The sequence below is a fragment of the Oncorhynchus masou genome, chromosome 6, assembly GCF_036934945.1.
Source record: "Oncorhynchus masou masou isolate Uvic2021 chromosome 6, UVic_Omas_1.1, whole genome shotgun sequence".
Taxonomy (NCBI): Eukaryota; Metazoa; Chordata; class Actinopteri; order Salmoniformes; family Salmonidae; genus Oncorhynchus; species Oncorhynchus masou.
This window is the reverse complement of record NC_088217.1, coordinates 9,452,889-9,470,387: the sequence shown is the minus strand read 5'-3', so window position 1 is coordinate 9,470,387 and position 17,499 is coordinate 9,452,889. Positions and strand designations below refer to the sequence as shown.

At 43.2% G+C, this 17,499-nt stretch overlaps 1 protein-coding gene across 5 annotated transcripts in view; it reads left to right on the top strand.

The window, feature by feature from the left end:
- dock3 (dedicator of cytokinesis 3) overlaps positions 1-17,499 on the top strand; it is a 442,683-nt gene that overhangs the window by 384,859 nt on the left and 40,325 nt on the right. For all 5 annotated transcript variants that reach the window (XM_064967497.1, XM_064967500.1, XM_064967498.1 and 2 more), the window contains exons 27-31: positions 238-336; positions 4,774-4,868; positions 8,321-8,396; positions 10,519-10,619; positions 13,976-14,034. In XM_064967497.1, the coding sequence (XP_064823569.1) occupies positions 238-336; positions 4,774-4,868; positions 8,321-8,396; positions 10,519-10,619; positions 13,976-14,034 (430 nt within the window). The remainder of the gene's footprint in view (positions 1-237; positions 337-4,773; positions 4,869-8,320; positions 8,397-10,518; positions 10,620-13,975; positions 14,035-17,499) is intronic.

The following is a 17,499-nucleotide window of genomic DNA, read 5'->3' as shown; positions in this document are numbered from 1 at the left end:
AAACTTAACAATGTTCGGTACCCAGGAACCACAGTTGAATGCATTAACTAAAATAAACTAATTCAAACTAACTTACTGTACTGTCTGCTTTGAATCAAACCCCTATCCAGTCATTTCTCTCAACTTCATTATCCTTACCCCCCCCCCTTCTTCCCACCTGTGTTTTGATTGGTCATCGGGTGGCTCACGGGGCACTGTGATTGGCTGACATGCGTGTGCCTGTGCTCTCATTGGCAGGGAGAGTATGTGTCCTGCCTCCTATCCCTGCTGCGTCAGATGTCTGAAATCCATTTCCAACATTTACTGGACAACTTCCAGAGCAAAGAGGAGCTGAAGGTGACACCCACGTTTATAGATTCTGTGTTACAGCATTAAACTGTCACTGGCCTACACACAATACACCCTCATGTCAAAGTGAAATGATGTTTTCAGACATTTTTACAAATCAAACCAAATGAAAAGCTAACATTTCTTGAGTCAAGTATTCAACCCCTTTGTTTTGGCCTAAATCAGTTCAGGAGCCACATTCAGCTGGATATGGGATTTGATTTCTATAGGCGGGCCTGTTTTTTTTTTTTTTCATGGGACTTCCTGTGTGTACGCGCTTACAATACAATGATTGTCAAGTGGTTTTAATCATAAAAAAAGTTCAATTAAAAATGACAAAAATCTAAAAGTTAAAACTCAACTAATGAGAAGCGTTTTCCATACGGACTGATACACTGTGATCCATTGGCGGCTAAAGAAATTAGAATAGATCTCCTCGGCCAATGCAGCAGGAACCAAATCAAACCAAATCAAATCAGGCCTCTAACTTCCATCGTTATCTTAGTAAAATACATAGGCCAAAAGCTGACAAAATAAAAACAGTAGAAAATATCCTAATGAAAATGCAGGTTCTTTCAAATCGCATTAATCTCTCTGCTACGCCTGTCTTCCTCCCTTTCCATCTGTCTGGACTTGAGCTATTGCTCGTGAAGTGCAACATTGTATCAACTCAGCAGGTTGGCGTGCTCAGGCGTACTCGCTCCCTCAACATTATCAGTCCTCCCGAGTGGCGCAGCTGCCTATGGCGCTGCAGCGACAGTGCTTGAGGTCGTCACTACAGACCTGGGTTCGATCCCAGGCTGTGTCACAGCTAGCCGTGAACCGTGAGTGCCGCACAATTGACCAAAAGTGTAGCCGGTTTTGAACTTTGTTTTGAGCGTTTCCACTCTGAGACTGAGCGTTTCCACTCTGAGACTGAGCGTTTCCACTCTGAGACTGAGCGTTTCCACTCTGAGACTGACCGTTTCCACTCTGAGAACTGACCGTTTCCACTCTGAGAACTGACCGTTTCCACTCTGAGAACTGACCGTTTCCACTCTGAGAACTGACCGTTTCCACTCTGAGAACTGAGCGTTTCCACTCTGAGACTGACCGTTTCCACTCTGAGAACTGACCGTTTCCACTCTGAGACTGAGAACAGTAAATGACTGTAATTACAATCCATTAACAGAAACGAAGGTCACCAAATGACAGGGATTAACGGTAAATATACTAGACCTGCTGGGTACGTATGTCATGGGAAATTTATAAAAAAATACATCTAAACAATGAAACAATGAATAATGGAAGAGTTGGTGGGAGACAGTGGGGTACATTCTGGACAGTGGGGTACATTCTGGACAGTGGGGTACATTCTGGAGAGCTGAGCTGATCTCCAGAATCCACTCATCGTACTCCGTGTCATAAGCCAAAGGCAGACTGGTATCCAGGCGATGACAGGTGGCTTTTGTTATGCAAATGGAACGGCGCCAGCTTTCATGACACACCAGACGTGAGAGTCATTGATAAACCTGACACAAATATTGCTGATATAATATGGCCTACATACAACTAAAATAATATGGCCTACATACAACTAAAATAATATGGCCTACATACAACTAAAATAATATGGCCTACATACAACTAAAATAATATGGCCTACATACAACTAAAATAATATGGCCTACATACAACTAAAATAATATGGCCTACATACAACTAAAATAATATGGCCTACATACAACTAAAATAATGTGGCCTACATACAACTAAAATAATATGGCCTACATACAACTAAAATAATGTGGCCTACATACAACTAAAATAATATGGCCTACATACAACTAAAATAATATGGCCTACATACAACTAAAATAATATGGCCTACATACAACTAAAATAATATGGCCTACATACAACTAAAATAATATGGCCTACATACAACTAAAATAATGTGGCCTACATACAACTAAAATAATATGGCCTACATACAACTAAAATAATGTGGCCTACATACAACTAAAATAATATGGCCTACATACAACTAAAATAATGTGGCCTACATACAACTAAAATAATATGGCCTACATACAACTAAAATAATATGGCCTACATACAACTAAAATAATATGGCCTACATACAACTAAAATAATGTGGCCTACATACAACTAAAATAATATGGCCTACATACAACTAAAATAATATGGCCTACATACAACTAAAATAATATGGCCTACATACAACTAAAATAATTTGGCCTACATACAACTAAAATAATATGGCCTACATACAACTAAAATAATATGGCCTACATACAACTAAAATAATATGGCCTACATACAACTAAAATAATATGGCCTACATACAACTAAAATAATGTGGCCTACAAACAACTAAAATAATGTGGCCTACATACAACTAAAATAATATGGCCTACATACAACTAAAATAATATGGCCTACATACAACTAAAATAATATGGCCTACATACAACTAAAATAATGTGGCCTACATACAACTAAAATAATATGGCCTACATACAACTAAAATAATGTGGCCTACATACAACTAAAATAATATGGCCTACATACAACTAAAATAATATGGCCTACATACAACTAAAATAATATGGCCTACATACAACTAAAATAATATGGCCTACATACAACTAAAATAATATGGCCTACATACAACTAAAATAATGTGGCCTACATACAACTAAAATAATATGGCCTACATACAACTAAAATAATATGGCCTACATACAACTAAAATAATATGGCCTACATACAACTAAAATAATATGGCCTACATACAACTAAAATAATATGGCCTACATACAACTAAAATAATATGGCCTACATACAACTAAAATAATATGGCCTACATACAACTAAAATAATGTGGCCTACATACAACTAAAATAATATGGCCTACATACAACTAAAATAATATGGCCTACATACAACTAAAATAATGTGGCCTACATACAATTAAAATAATATGGCCTACATACAACTAAAATAATGTGGCCTACATACAACTAAAATAATGTGGCCTACATACAACTAAAATAATATGGCCTACATACAACTAAAATAATATGGCCTACATACAACTAAAATAATATGGCCTACATACAACTAAAATAATATGGCCTACATACAACTAAAATAATATGGCCTACATACAACTAAAATAATGTGGCCTACATACAACTAAAATAATATGGCCTACATACAACTAAAATAATATGGCCTACATACAACTAAAATAATATGGCCTACATACAACTAAAATAATATGGCCTACATACAACTAAAATAATATGGCCTACATACAACTAAAATAATATGGCCTACATACAACTAAAATAATATGGCCTACATACAACTAAAATAATATGGCCTACATACAACTAAAATAATATGGCCTACATACAACTAAAATAATGTGGCCTACATACAACTAAAATAATGTGGCCTACATACAACTAAAATAATATGGCCTACATACAACTAAAATAATGTGGCCTACATACAACTAAAATAATGTGGCCTACATACAACTAAAATAATATGGCCTACATACAACTAAAATAATATGGCCTACATACAACTAAAATAATATGGCCTACATACAACTAAAATAATATGGCCTACATACAACTAAAATAATATGGCCTACATACATCTAAAATAATATGGCCTACATACAACTAAAATAATATGGCCTACATACAACTAAAATAATGTGGCCTACATACAACTAAAATAATGTGGCCTACATACAACTAAAATAATATGGCCTACATACAACTAAAATAATGTGGCCTACATACAACTAAAATAATGTGGCCTACATACAACTAAAATAATATGGCCTACATACAACTAAAATAATATGGCCTACATACAACTAAAATAATATGGCCTACATACAACTAAAATAATATGGCCTACATACAACTAAAATAATATGGCCTACATACAACTAAAATAATATGGCCTACATACAACTAAAATAATGTTGCAAATTATTATAGACAGATTATCATACTGTTCTCTCTCTCTCCCTCTCTTTCTCTCTCTCCCCCTCTCCCCCTCTCCCTCTCTTTCTCTCTCTCCCCCTCTCCCCCTCTCCCTCTCTTTCTCTCTTTCTCTCTTTCTCTCTTTCCCTCTCCCTCTCTCTCTCTCCCTCTCTCTCCCCCTCTCCCTCTCCCTCTCTCTCTCCCCCTCTCCCCCTCTCTCCCCCTCTCTCTCTCCCCTCTCCCCCTCTCTCCCCCTCTCTCTCTCCCCCTCTCCCTCTCTCTCTCCCCCTCTCCCCCTCTCTCCCCCTCTCTCTCTCCCCCTCTCCCTCTCTCTCTCCCTCTCCCCCTCTCTCCCCCTCTTTCTCTCCCCCTCTCCCTCTCTCCCCCTCTCCCTCTCTCTCTCTCCCCCTCTCTCTCTCTCTTTCCCTCTCAGGAGTTCCTGTTAAAGATCTTCTGTGTGTTTCGTAACCTGATGAAGCTCAGTGTCTTTCCCCGGGACTGGAACGTGATGAGGCTGCTGACCAGCAAGTATGTTGTCCTGAACACACACACACACACACACACCTCTTATAGACACACCTCCATCCATCCCCCTTTTATAGACATACCTCTATCCACCCCCCTTTCATAGATACACCTCTATCCATCCCCCTTTTAATAAACACACCTCTATCCATCCCCCTTTTATAGACATACCTCTATCCACCCCCCTTTCATAGATACACCTCTATCCATCCCCCTTTTAATAAACACACCTCTATCCATCCCCCTTTTTTTAATTTTAATTTTACCTTTATTTTACTAAGAACAAATTTTTATTTTCAATGACGGCCAAGGAACAGTGTGTTAACTGCCTGTTCAGGGGCAGAATGACAGATTTGTACCTTGTCAGCTCAGGGATTCAAACTTGCAACCTTTCAGTTACTAGTCCAACGCTCTAACCACTAGGCTACCCTGCCGCTATACCTCCATCCATCCCCCTTTTAATAAACACACCGCTATCATCCCCTTTTATAGACACACCTCCATCCATCCCCTTTTATAGACACACCTCCATCCATCCTCCTTTTATAGACACACCTCCATCCATCCCTCTTTTATAGACACACCTCCATCCATCCCCCTTTTATAGACACCTCCATCCATCCTCCTTTTATAGACACACCTCCATCCATCCCCCTTTTATAGACACACCTCCATCCATCCTCCTTTTATAGACACACCTCCATCCATCCCTCTTTTATAGACACACCTCTATCCATCCCCCTTTTATAGACACACCTCCATCCATCCCCCTTTTATAGACACACCTCCATCCATCCCCCTTTTATAGACACACCTCCATCCATCCCCCTTTTATAGACACACCTCCATCCATCCCCCTTTTATAGACACACCTACATACATCCCCTCTTATAGACACACCTCCATCCATCCCCTTTTTAATGTTTTTTCTTGAAATGATTCGATTCAAGATGTATGTATTATGATGTATTTCTGGTCTACATAAAGCATGTGGAACATAACCTCATTCTCTCTATCATCAGACAGGATGGAATAAAACATGTTCTTAATCCTGGATGCTAACCTTAGACTGGTACCCAGGCTATGACTTTAGACTGGTACCCAGGCTATGACTTTAGACTGGTACCCGGGCTATGACTTTAGACTGGTACCCAGGCTATGACTTTAGACTGGTACCCAGGCTATGACTTTAGACTGATACCCGGGCTATGACTTTAGACTGGTACCCGGGCTATGACTTTAGACTGTTACCCAGGCTATGACTTTAGACTGGTACCCAGGCTATGACTTTAGACTGGTACCCGGGCTATGACTTTAGACTGGTACCCAGGCTCTGACTTTAGACTGGTACCCGGGCTATGACTTTAGACTGGTACCCAGGCTCTGACTTTAGACTGGTACCCAGGCTCTGACTTTAGACTGATACCCAGGCTATGACTTTAGACTCATACCCGGGCTATGACTTTAGACTGGTACCCAGGCTATGACTTTAGACTGGTACCCGGGCTATGACTTTAGACTGGTACCCAGGCTATGACTTTAGACTGATACCCAGGCTATGACTTTAGACTGGTACCCAGGCTATGACTTTAGACTGGTACCCAGGCTCTCACTTTAGACTGGTACCCAGGCTATGACTTTAGACTGGTACCCAGGCTATGACTTTAGACTGGTACCCAGGCTCTGACTTTAGACTGGTACCCGGGCTATGACTATAGACTGGTACCCAGGCTATGACTTTAGACTCATACCCGGGCTATGACTTTAGACTGGTACCCAGGCTATGACTTTAGACTCGTACTCAGGCTATGACTTTAGACTGGTACCCAGGCTATGACTTTAGACTGGTACCCAGGCTATGACTTTAGACTGGTACCCAGGCTATGACTTTAGACTGGTACCCAGGATATGACTTTAGACTCGTACCCTAGACTGGTACCCAGGCTATGACTTTAGACTGGTACCCAGGCTATGACTTTAGACTCGTACACAGGCTATGACTTTAGACTGGTACCCAGGCTATGACTTTAGACTGGTACCCAGGCTATGACTTTAGACTGATACCCAGGCTATGACTTTAGACTCGTACCCTAGACTGGTACCCAGGCTATGATTTTAGACTGGTACCCAGGCTATGACTTTGGACTGGTATCCAGGCTATGACTTTAGACTGGTACCCAGGCTATGACTTTAGACTGGTACCCAGGCTATGACTTTAGACTGGTACCCAGGCTATGACTTTAGACTGTTACCCGGGCTATGACTTTAGACTGGTACCCGAGCTATGACTTTAGATTCGTACCCTAGACTGGTACCCAGGCTATGACTTTAGACTGGTACCCGGGCTATGACTTTAGACTGGTACCCGGGCTATGACTTTAGACTGATACCCAGGCTATGACTTTAGACTGGTACCCAGGCTATGACTTTAGACTGGTACCCGGGCTATGACTTTAGACTGGTACCCAGGCTATGACTTTAGACTGGTACCCAGGCTATGACTTTAGACTGGTACCGAGGCAATGACTTTAGACTGTTACCCAGGCTCTGACTTTAGACTGGTACCCAGGCTATGACTTTGGACCGGTACCCGGGCTATGACTTTAGACTGATACCCAGGCTATGACTTTAGACTGGTACCCAGGCTATGACTTTAGACTGGTACCCGGGCTATGACTTTAGACTGGTACCCAGGCTATGACTTTAGACTGGTACCCAGGCTATGACTTTAGACTGGTACCGAGGCAATGACTTTAGACTGGTACCCAGGCTCTGACTTTAGACTGGTACCCAGGCTATGACTTTGGACCGGTACCCGGGCTATGACTTTAGACTGATACCCAGGCTATGACTTTAGACTGGTACCCGGGCTATGACTTTAGACTGGTACCCAGGCTATGACTTTAGACTGGTACCGAGACAATGACTTTAGACTGGTACCCAGGCTCTGACTTTAGACTGGTACCCAGGCTATGACTTTGGACTGGTACCCGGGCTATGACTTTAGACTGATACCCAGGCTCTGACTTTAGACTGGTACCCAGGCTATGACTTTAGACTGGTACCCGGGCTATGACTTTAGACTGGTACCCAGGCTATGACTTTAGACTGGTACCCAGGCTATGACTTTAGACTGGTACCGAGGCAATGACTTTAGACTGGTACCCAGGCTCTGACTTTAGACTGGTACCCAGGCTATGACTTTGGACCGGTACCCGGGCTATGACTTTAGACTGATACCCAGGCTATGACTTTAGACTGGTACCCAGGCTATGACTTTAGACTGGTACCTGGGCTATGACTTTAGACTGGTACCAGGGCTATGACTTTAGACTGGTACCCAGGCTATGAGTTTGGACTGGTACCCAGGCTATGACTTTAGACTGGTACCCAGGCTATGACTTTAGACTGGTACCCAGGCTATGTCCTTAGTATTGTTTTACTTCCCCCTCTAGCATCATAGTGACGACAGCCCAGTGTCTGTCCCCGGCTCTGAACAACAACTTCACCGAAGCTGACTTTGATTTCAAGGTTTGTGATTTTGACAGAGTGACACACAGACACACACACACACACACACACACACACACACACACAGCACACATAAAAACGCAGGTATGCTCGCACGCACACACCGTACAAGCAAGCATGCAAACACGCACACACACACATGCACACACACACATGCACACACTCACATACACACACACACACACACACACACACACACACACACACACACACACACACACACACACACACACACACACAGCACACATAAAAACGCAGGTATGCTCGCACGCACACACCATACAAGCAAGCATGCAAACACGCACACACACACATGCACACACACACATGCACACACACACATGCACACACTCACATACACACCACACACACTCACACACACAGCTTGCCTCCAACAGCTGTGTCTTTACTGCACCCTGCAGCTCAGTAGTAGCTCAGTACCCAGCAGGTGCTTTTAGAGGTCGGCTCTGTTTCTGATCGTTTTTTTTTTTTATAATCAAGGTTTTCAATTATATTTGTAGACATTATGTGTGTTGAATGTTGTAACTACACAGACTAAAACAATACAAGTCCCGTGATGGTAGTGACTGTCCATTACTGCTCATCACTTATTAGCCATCATTTATTCACACTACTTTAACAAAATATTTCAGTTGTTGTTGATATTACATTTGTTTTATTTGATAACTTTATAATTTTATTTCTAAATCATCATCTCATCTCTATAGAGCTGCTGTCTGACAGAATCACTAAGTCATCATCTCATCTCTATAGAGCTGCTGTCTGACAGAATCACTAAGACATCTCATCTCTAAATAGCTGCTGTCTGCTGTCTGACAGAATCACTATAGTAGCAGTTGTTTAAATATCAGGAAAAATAACCAACAGTTTGGTTAATCGCCCAGCTCTCCTCCCCTCCTCTTCTTGCTCCTCCTCTCCTCCCCTCTGCTCCTCTCCTCTCACCCTCTCCTCTCCCCTTCTCCTGTCCTCCTCATCCGTCTCTCCTCTCCTCCCCCTCTACTCTCCTCCTCCTCTCCCCCTCTTCTCTCCTCCCCCTCTCCTGTCCTCCTCATCCTTCTCTCCTCTCCTCTCCTCCCCCTCTACTCTCCTCCTCATCTCTCCTCTCCCCCTCTTCTCTCCTCCCCCTCTACTCTCCTCCTCATCTCTCCTCTCTCCCTCTTCTCTCCTCCCCCTCTACTCTCCTCCTCATCTCTCCTCTCTCCCTCTTCTCTCCTCCCCCTCTCCTGTCCTCCTCATCCTTCTCTTCTCTCCTCTCCTCTCCTCCCCCTCTACTCTCCTCCTCATCTCTCCTCTCCCCCTCTTCTCTCCTCCCCCTCTACTCTCCTCCTCATCTCTCCTCTCTCCCTCTTCTCTCCTCCCCCTCTACTCTCCTCCTCATCTCTCCTCTCTCTCTTCTCTCCTCCCCCTCTACTCTCCTCCTCATCTCTCCTCTCTCCCTCTTCTCTCCTCCCCCTCTACTCTCCTCCTCATCTCTCCTCTCTCCCTCTTCTCTCCTCCCCCTCTCCTGTCCTCCTCATCCTTCTCTTCTCTCCTCTCCTCTCCTCCCCCTCTACTCTCCTCCTCATCTCTCTTCTCCCCCTCTTCTCTCCTCCCCCTCTCCTGTCCTCCTCATCTCTCCTCTCCCCCTCTACTCTCCTCCTCATCTCTTCTCTCCTCTCTTCTCCTCTCCCTCTTTCCTCCCTTGTAAAGGGTAAATTATATGATTAATGAATAAAGGTTGTTACAGATTGAGAAAAGATCTACTCCCTAGTGTGGAAATAGTAAAGAAGGAATGCCTTGCTTGACTCAGGACATCTACTAAACATGATTTCCATTTTTATTTAAAGGGATGTTAAGTGGATTGAACCAGCTGGTAAATAAATGATAGAATGTCGTAGTTTGTAGATTACAGATCTGAATTTGATTCGGTAATGGATGGTAGAGTAGAAATGACATACCTCATAAAAACATAAACATTGTAAGTGAAAAGATTATTAAAATGTTGTGTGAATATAATACTTTTTTTTATTTGACCTACAAATTGATGAACATTGTACATGTTTTGGTTCTTATTTAACTTTTAATGCTAGCATATATATGGTCTGTGTTTGTCTCTGTCTAGGTGTGGAACTCATACTTCAGTCTGGCTGTTCTCTACATCAACCAGCCCAGCCTACAATTAGAGAACACCACACCAGCCAAGAGGAAAAATGTGTTGGACAAGTAAGACTCCTCACAGAGTTGCTGCTCACTCACTAACATAATTTACTATTTTTGTCTGTACACAGCAGCTACAATGTTTGCTGAAAAGGAGCTACCTACAATGTTTGTAAAGGAGGATGAACTTTAAGTCACTGACTTAAGATCTGGCTTGAAGGACCACTTTGTGGCTCTCAGGTAGGTTCAGGTTGCCCAGGGTACAGGTAGCCCAGGGTTCAGGTAGTTCTGGATTTTATTAATATAATATTGATTATGTGAGACAATGATCATCACATCAGTTGAACCCCTTCGTTCAGACTAACACCATTTAAATGAATCTGTCAACCATGATGAGCAAGACTAATTTTCTCTGAAAGATGTTTAATTTGACAGTGATGTTGAGAGTGTGAGAGTAGCAGGTGTATCAGACAAGACTTAGTGACCTACTTTCAGAAGCCATCAAAAGGTCTTTCCTAAATATCCCAGGATATGTTGTCTGTCTGTCTGTCGGTCTGTCTGTCGGTCTGTCTGTCTGTCTGTCTCTCTGTCTGTGCCGGTTCACACACTCCCTCTCTCCCTCTCACTCCCTCTCTCTCCCTCTCTCTCTGTCTCCCTCTTTCTCCCTCTTTCTCCCTCTCTCTCTGTCTCTCTGTCTCAATCACTGTCTGTCTGTCTGTCTGTCTGTCTGTCTGTCTGTCTGTCTGTCTGTCTGTCTCTCTGTCTGTGCCGGTTCACACACTCCCTCTCTCCCTCTCACTCCCTCTCTCTCCCTCTCTCTCTGTCTCCCTCTTTCTCCCTCTCTCTCTGTCTCACTCACTGTCTGTCTGTCTGTCTGTCTCTCTGTCTGTCTGTCTCTCTGTCTGTGCCGGTTCACGCACTCCCTCTCTCCCTCTCACTCCCTCTCTCTCCCTCTCAATTCAATTCAATTCAAGGGGCTTTATTGGCATGGGAAACATGTGTTAACATTGCCAAAGCAAGTAAGGTATATAATATATAAAGTGAAATAAACAATAAAAATTAACAGTAGACATCACACATACAGAAGTTTCAAAACAATAAAGACATTTCAAATGTCATATTATATATATATACAGTGTTTTTACAATGTGCAAATGGTAAAGGACACAAGATAAAATAAATAAGCATAGATATGTGTTGTATTTACAATGGTGCGTGTTCTTCACTGGTTGCCCTTTTCTCGTGGCAACAGGTCACAAATCTTGCTGCTCTGATGGCACACTGTGGAATTTCACCCAGTAGATATGGGAGTTTTTCAAAATTGGATTTGTTTTCGAATTCTTTGTGGATCTGTGTAATCTGAGGGAAATATGTCTCTCTAATATGGTCATACATTGGGCAGGAGGTTAGGAAGTGCAGCTCAGTTTCCACCTCATTTTGTGGGCAGTGAGCACATAGCCTGTCTTCTCTTGAGAGCCATGTCTGCCTACGGCGGCCTTTCTCAATAGCAAGGCTATGCTCGCTGAGTCTGTACATAGTCAAAGCTTTCCTTAATTTTGGTTCAGTCACAGTGGTCAGGTATTCTGCCGCTGTGTACTCTCTGTGTAGGGCCAAATAGCATTCTAGTTTGCTCTGTTTTTTTGTTAATTCTTTCCAATGTGTCAAGTAATTATCTTTTTGTTTTCTCATGATTTGGTTGGGTCTAATTGTGCTGCTGTCATGGGGCTCTGTAGGGTGTGTTTGTGAACAGAGCCCCAGGACCAGCTTGCTTAGGGACTCTTCTCCAGGTTCATCTCTCTGTAGGTGATGGCTTTGTTGTGGAAGGTTTGGGAATCGCTTCCTTTTAGGTGGTTATAGAATTTAACTGCTCTTTTCTGGATTTTGATAATTAGTGGGTATCGGCCTAATTCTGCTCTGCATGCATTATTTGGTGTTCTACGTTGTACACTGAGGATATTTTTGCAGAATTCTGCGTGCAGAGTCTCAATTTGGTGTTTGTCCCATTTTGTGAAGTCTTGGTTGGTGAGCGGACCCCAGACCTCACAACCATAAAGGGCAATGGGCTCTATGACTGATTCAAGTATTTTTAGCCAAATCCTAATTGGTATGTTGAAATTTATGTTCCTTTTGATGGCATAGAATGCCCTTCTTGCCTTGTCTCTCAGATCGTTCACAGCTTTGTGGAAGTTACCTGTGGCGCTGATGTTTAGGCCAAGGTATGTATAGTTTTTTGTGTGCTCTAGGGCAACAGTGTCTAGATGGAATTTGTATTTGTGGTCCTGGTGACTGGACCTTTTTTGGAACACCATAATTTTGGTCTTACTGAGATTTACTGTCAGGGCCCAGGTCTGACAGAATCTGTGCATAAGATCTAGGTGCTGCTGTAGGCCCTCCTTGGTTGGTGACAGAAGCACCAGATCATCAGCAAACAGCAGACATTTGACTTCAGATTCTAGTAGGGTGAGGCCGGGTGCTGCAGACTTTTCTAGTGCCCGCGCCAGTTCGTTGATATATATGTCTCCCTCTTTCTCCCTCTCTCTCTGTCTCTCTGTCTCACTCACTGTCTGTCTGTCTGTCTGTCTGTCTGTCTCTCTCTCGCTCTCTCTGTCTCTCTGTCTCACTCTCTGTCTCACTCACTGTCTGCCTGTCTGTCTGTCTGTCTGTCTGTCTGTCTGTCTGTCTGTCTGTCTGTCTGTGTCTCTCTCTCGCTCTCCCTCTCTCTCTCTCTCTCTCTATCTCTGTCTCTCTCTCGCTGCGTGTAGAGTTTGGATCAACACTGGCCTTGCGTGCACCAGTCTGTAGACTAGCCTGCCCGATGCCTGTCTGTGTTCAAAGCTTTCATAACACATTAGCGAGATAAGACGACTTGTATGTGTGATTATGTTTGTGTGTGTGTGTGTGTGTGTGTGTGTATATTTTAAATGTGTTGGCCATGGCAGGGGGTCTCTCTCTTTTCTGAGCCCATCCCAGGCAATAATCCCAACATGCTAAATCTAGGATTATCCTCTCCCACTTAGCCAGGGTTTAGTTTATTTCTGCACGCAGCACATCTCACTCTCTTTCTGTCTAATTGTCTTTCTCTCTTAACTTACTTCATTTTTTTTCTCTTTCTTTCCTTCTGTCTTGTGTTATTCCTTCCTGTTTCTCACGTTGCCTTGTTCACTTCCTGTTTCTCACACTCTTTTAGAGGAGAGTGCTGTATGAGGCTTAAGTTTTACTCCCCTCACGCTTGAAGCACACACTGTGTAGACTTCTGTAATTCTGTGATCATCGTGGAATGATGCTCTTCAATCTCAGTACATTTCCTCATCTGTTAACTGTGGGAATACCAATATCCTATAGATATAATATCCAATACATGTCCACTGTGCCACAGCCAGAGATCTCTGTCTATAACTCTGTACCTGTTGTTTTGTTGCTAGGTATGGTGACATGAGGGTGATGATGGCCTACGAGCTCTTCAGCATGTGGCAGAACCTTGGTGAGTACCCACCATCATTCAGAGCCTTGGTGACATTGATATATATTGGGTAGGGGGGGGTAACCACCACCATTCAGAACCTTGGTGAGTACCCCCATCATCAGAACCTTAGTGACATTTATCGTTATTGGGTAGGGGGGAGGGGACCCATCATCATTCAGAGCCTTGGTGACATTTATATTTATTGGGTAGGGGGGAGGGGACCCATCATCATTCAGAGCCTTGGTGACATTTATATTTATTGGGTAGGGGGAGGGGGGGTGCCCACCATCATTCAGAAAGTTAGTGACATTTATATTTATTGGGTAGGGGGGGTGGGGGGTACCAACCATCACTATGTACAGTGCCTTGCGAAAGTATTCGGCCCCCTTGAACTTTGCGACCTTTTGCCACATTTCAGGCTTCAAACATATGTATTTTTTTGTGAAGAATCAACAACAAGTGGGATACAACCATGAAGTGGAACGACATTTATTGGATATTTCAAACTTTTTTAACAAGTCAAAAACTGAAAAATTGGGCGTGCAAAATTATTCAGCCCCTTTACTTTCAGTGCAGCAAACTCTCTCCAGAAGTTCAGTGAGAATCTCTGAATGATCCAATGTTGACCTAAATGACTAATGATGATAAATACAATCCACCTGTGTGTAATCAAGTCTCCGTATAAATGCACCTGCACTGTGATAGTCTCAGAGGTCCGTTAAAAGCGCAGAGAGCATCATGAAGAACAAGGAACAGGCAGGTCCGAGATACTGTTGTGAAGAAGTTTAAAGCCGGATTTGGATACAAAAAGATTTCCCAAGCTTTAAACATCCCAGGGAGCACTGTGCAAGCGATAATATTGAAATGGAAGGAGTATCAGACCACTGCAAATCTACCAAGACCTGGCCGTCCCTCTAAACTTTCAGCTCATACAAGGAGAAGACTGATCAGAGATGCAGCCAAGAGGCCCATGATCACTCTGGATGAACTGCAGAGATCTACAGCTGAGGTGGGAGACTCTGTCCATAGGACAACAATGAGTCGTATATTGCACAAATCTGGCCTTTATGGAAGAGTGGCAAGAAGAAAGCCATTTCTTAAAGATATCCATAAAAAGTGTTGTTTAAAGTTTGCCACAAGCCACCTGGGAGACACACCAAACATGTGGAAGAAGGTGCTCTGGTCAGATGAAACCAAAATTGAACTTTTTGGCAACAATGCAAAACGTTATGTTTGGCATAAAAGCAACACAGCTCATCACCCTGAACATACCATACCCACTGTCAAACATGGTGGTGGCAGCATCATGGTTTGGGCCTGCTTTTCTTCAGCAGGGACAGGGAAGATGGTTAAAATTGATGGGAAGATGGATGGAGCCAAATACAGGACCATTCTGGAAGAAACCCTGATGGTGTCTGCAAAAGACCTGAGACTGGGACGGAGATTTGTCTTCCAACAAGACAATGATCCAAAACATAAAGCAAAATCTACAATGGAATGGTTCAAAAATAAACATATCCAGGTGTTAGAATGGCCAAGTCAAAGTCCAGACCTGAATCCAATCGAGAATCTGTGGAAAGAACTGAAAACTGCTGTTCACAAATGCTCTCCATCCAACCTCACTGAGCTCGAGCTGTTTTGCAAGGAGGAATGGGAAAAAATTTCAGTCTCTCGATGTGCAAAACTGATAGAGACATACCCACTTCATGATTGTGTCCCACTTGTTGTTGATTCTTCACAAAAAAATACAGTTTTATATCTTTATGTTTGAAGCCTGAAATGTGGCAAAAGGTTGCAAAGTTCAAGGGGGCCGAATACTTTCGCAAGGCACTGTATGTCTCCCTTTTATACACTACATGACTAAAAGTATGTGGACACCTGCTCGTCGAACATCTCATTCTCAAATCATCAGCATTAATATGGAGTTGGTCCCCCCTTTGCTGCTATACCAGCCTCCACTCTTCTGGGAAGGCTTTCACTTGATGTTGGAACATTGCTGCTATACCAGCCTCCACTCTTCTGGGAAGGCTTTCCACTAGATGTTGGAACATTGCTGCTATAACAGCCTCCACTCTTCTGGGAAGGCTTTCCACTAGATGTTGGAACATTGCTGCTATAACAGCCTCCACTCTTCTGGGACCGCTTTCCACTAGATGTTGGATTATTGCTGCTATAACAGCCTCCACTCTTCTGGGACGGCTTTCCACTAGATGTATGAACAGAGAATGGTCGTGGACAGGTAAAAAGATCCAAACCAGATCAGAGTCCAGGAGGTACAGAGTGGCAGATAGGCTCGAGGTCAAGGCAGGCAGGTACAGAGTCCAGAAAACAGGCAAGGGTCAAAACCGGAAGGACTAGAAAAAGAGAATAGCATAGGCAGTAGAACAGGGATCTCGACAAACCATTTCTATATAGACCTTGCTTTGTGCTCGGGGGCATTATCGTGCTGAAACAGGAAAGGGCCTTCCCCAAAGTCGGAAGCACAGATTCGTCTAGAATGTCATTGTATGCTGTAACGATAAGATTTCCCTTCACTAGAACTAAGGGGCCTGAACCATGAAAAACAGCCCCAGACCATTATTCCTCCTCCACCAAACTTTAAAGTTGCGACTATGCGTTCGGGCAGGTAGCGTTCTCCTGGCATCCTCCAAACCCAGATTCATCCGTCGGACTGCAAGATGGTGAAGGTTGATTCATCACTCCAGACAATGCGTTTCCACTGCTCCAGTCCAATGGCGGCGAGCTTTACACCATTCCAGCCGACGCTTGGAATTGTACATGGTGATCTGAGGCTTGTGTGCAGCTGCTCGGCCATGGAAACCCATTTCATGAAGCTCCCGGCGAACAGTTCTTGTGTTGATGTTGCTTCCAGAGGTAGTTTGGAACTCAGTAGTGAGTGTTGGAACCGAGGACAGATGATATTTCCGCACTACGCCCTTCAGCAGTCGGATGTCCCATTCTGTGAGCTTGTGTGGTCTACCACTTTGTGGCTGAGCCGTTGTTGCTCCTAGACATTTCCACTTCACAATAACAGCACTTACAGTTGACCGGGCAGGTCTAGAAGGGCAGAAATTTGACGAACTGACTTGTTGGTCAGCTGGCATCCTATGACAGTGCCACGGGTTGAATGTCACTGAGCTCTTCAGTATGAGCCATTCTACTACCAATGTTTGTCTATGGAGATTGCATGGCTGTGTGCTTGATTCTATACACCTGTCAGCAACGGGTGTGACTGAAATAGCAGAATCCACATACTTTTGTATATATAGTGTTCTCTCTCAAACACATACTTCATTTCAGTTGAGCAGACAAATGTTTTAGCAATACTGACCTCTAATGGTGATCGGAAGTATTGCAACACAAACATAATTTATATTGCGTAGAACACATATCTGCTTACCTATTATCTTACCATGCTTTCCTGTCACACACACAGCATTCTAGTCAAACCGCAAATAGACACATTGGATTGTATTGATGTAC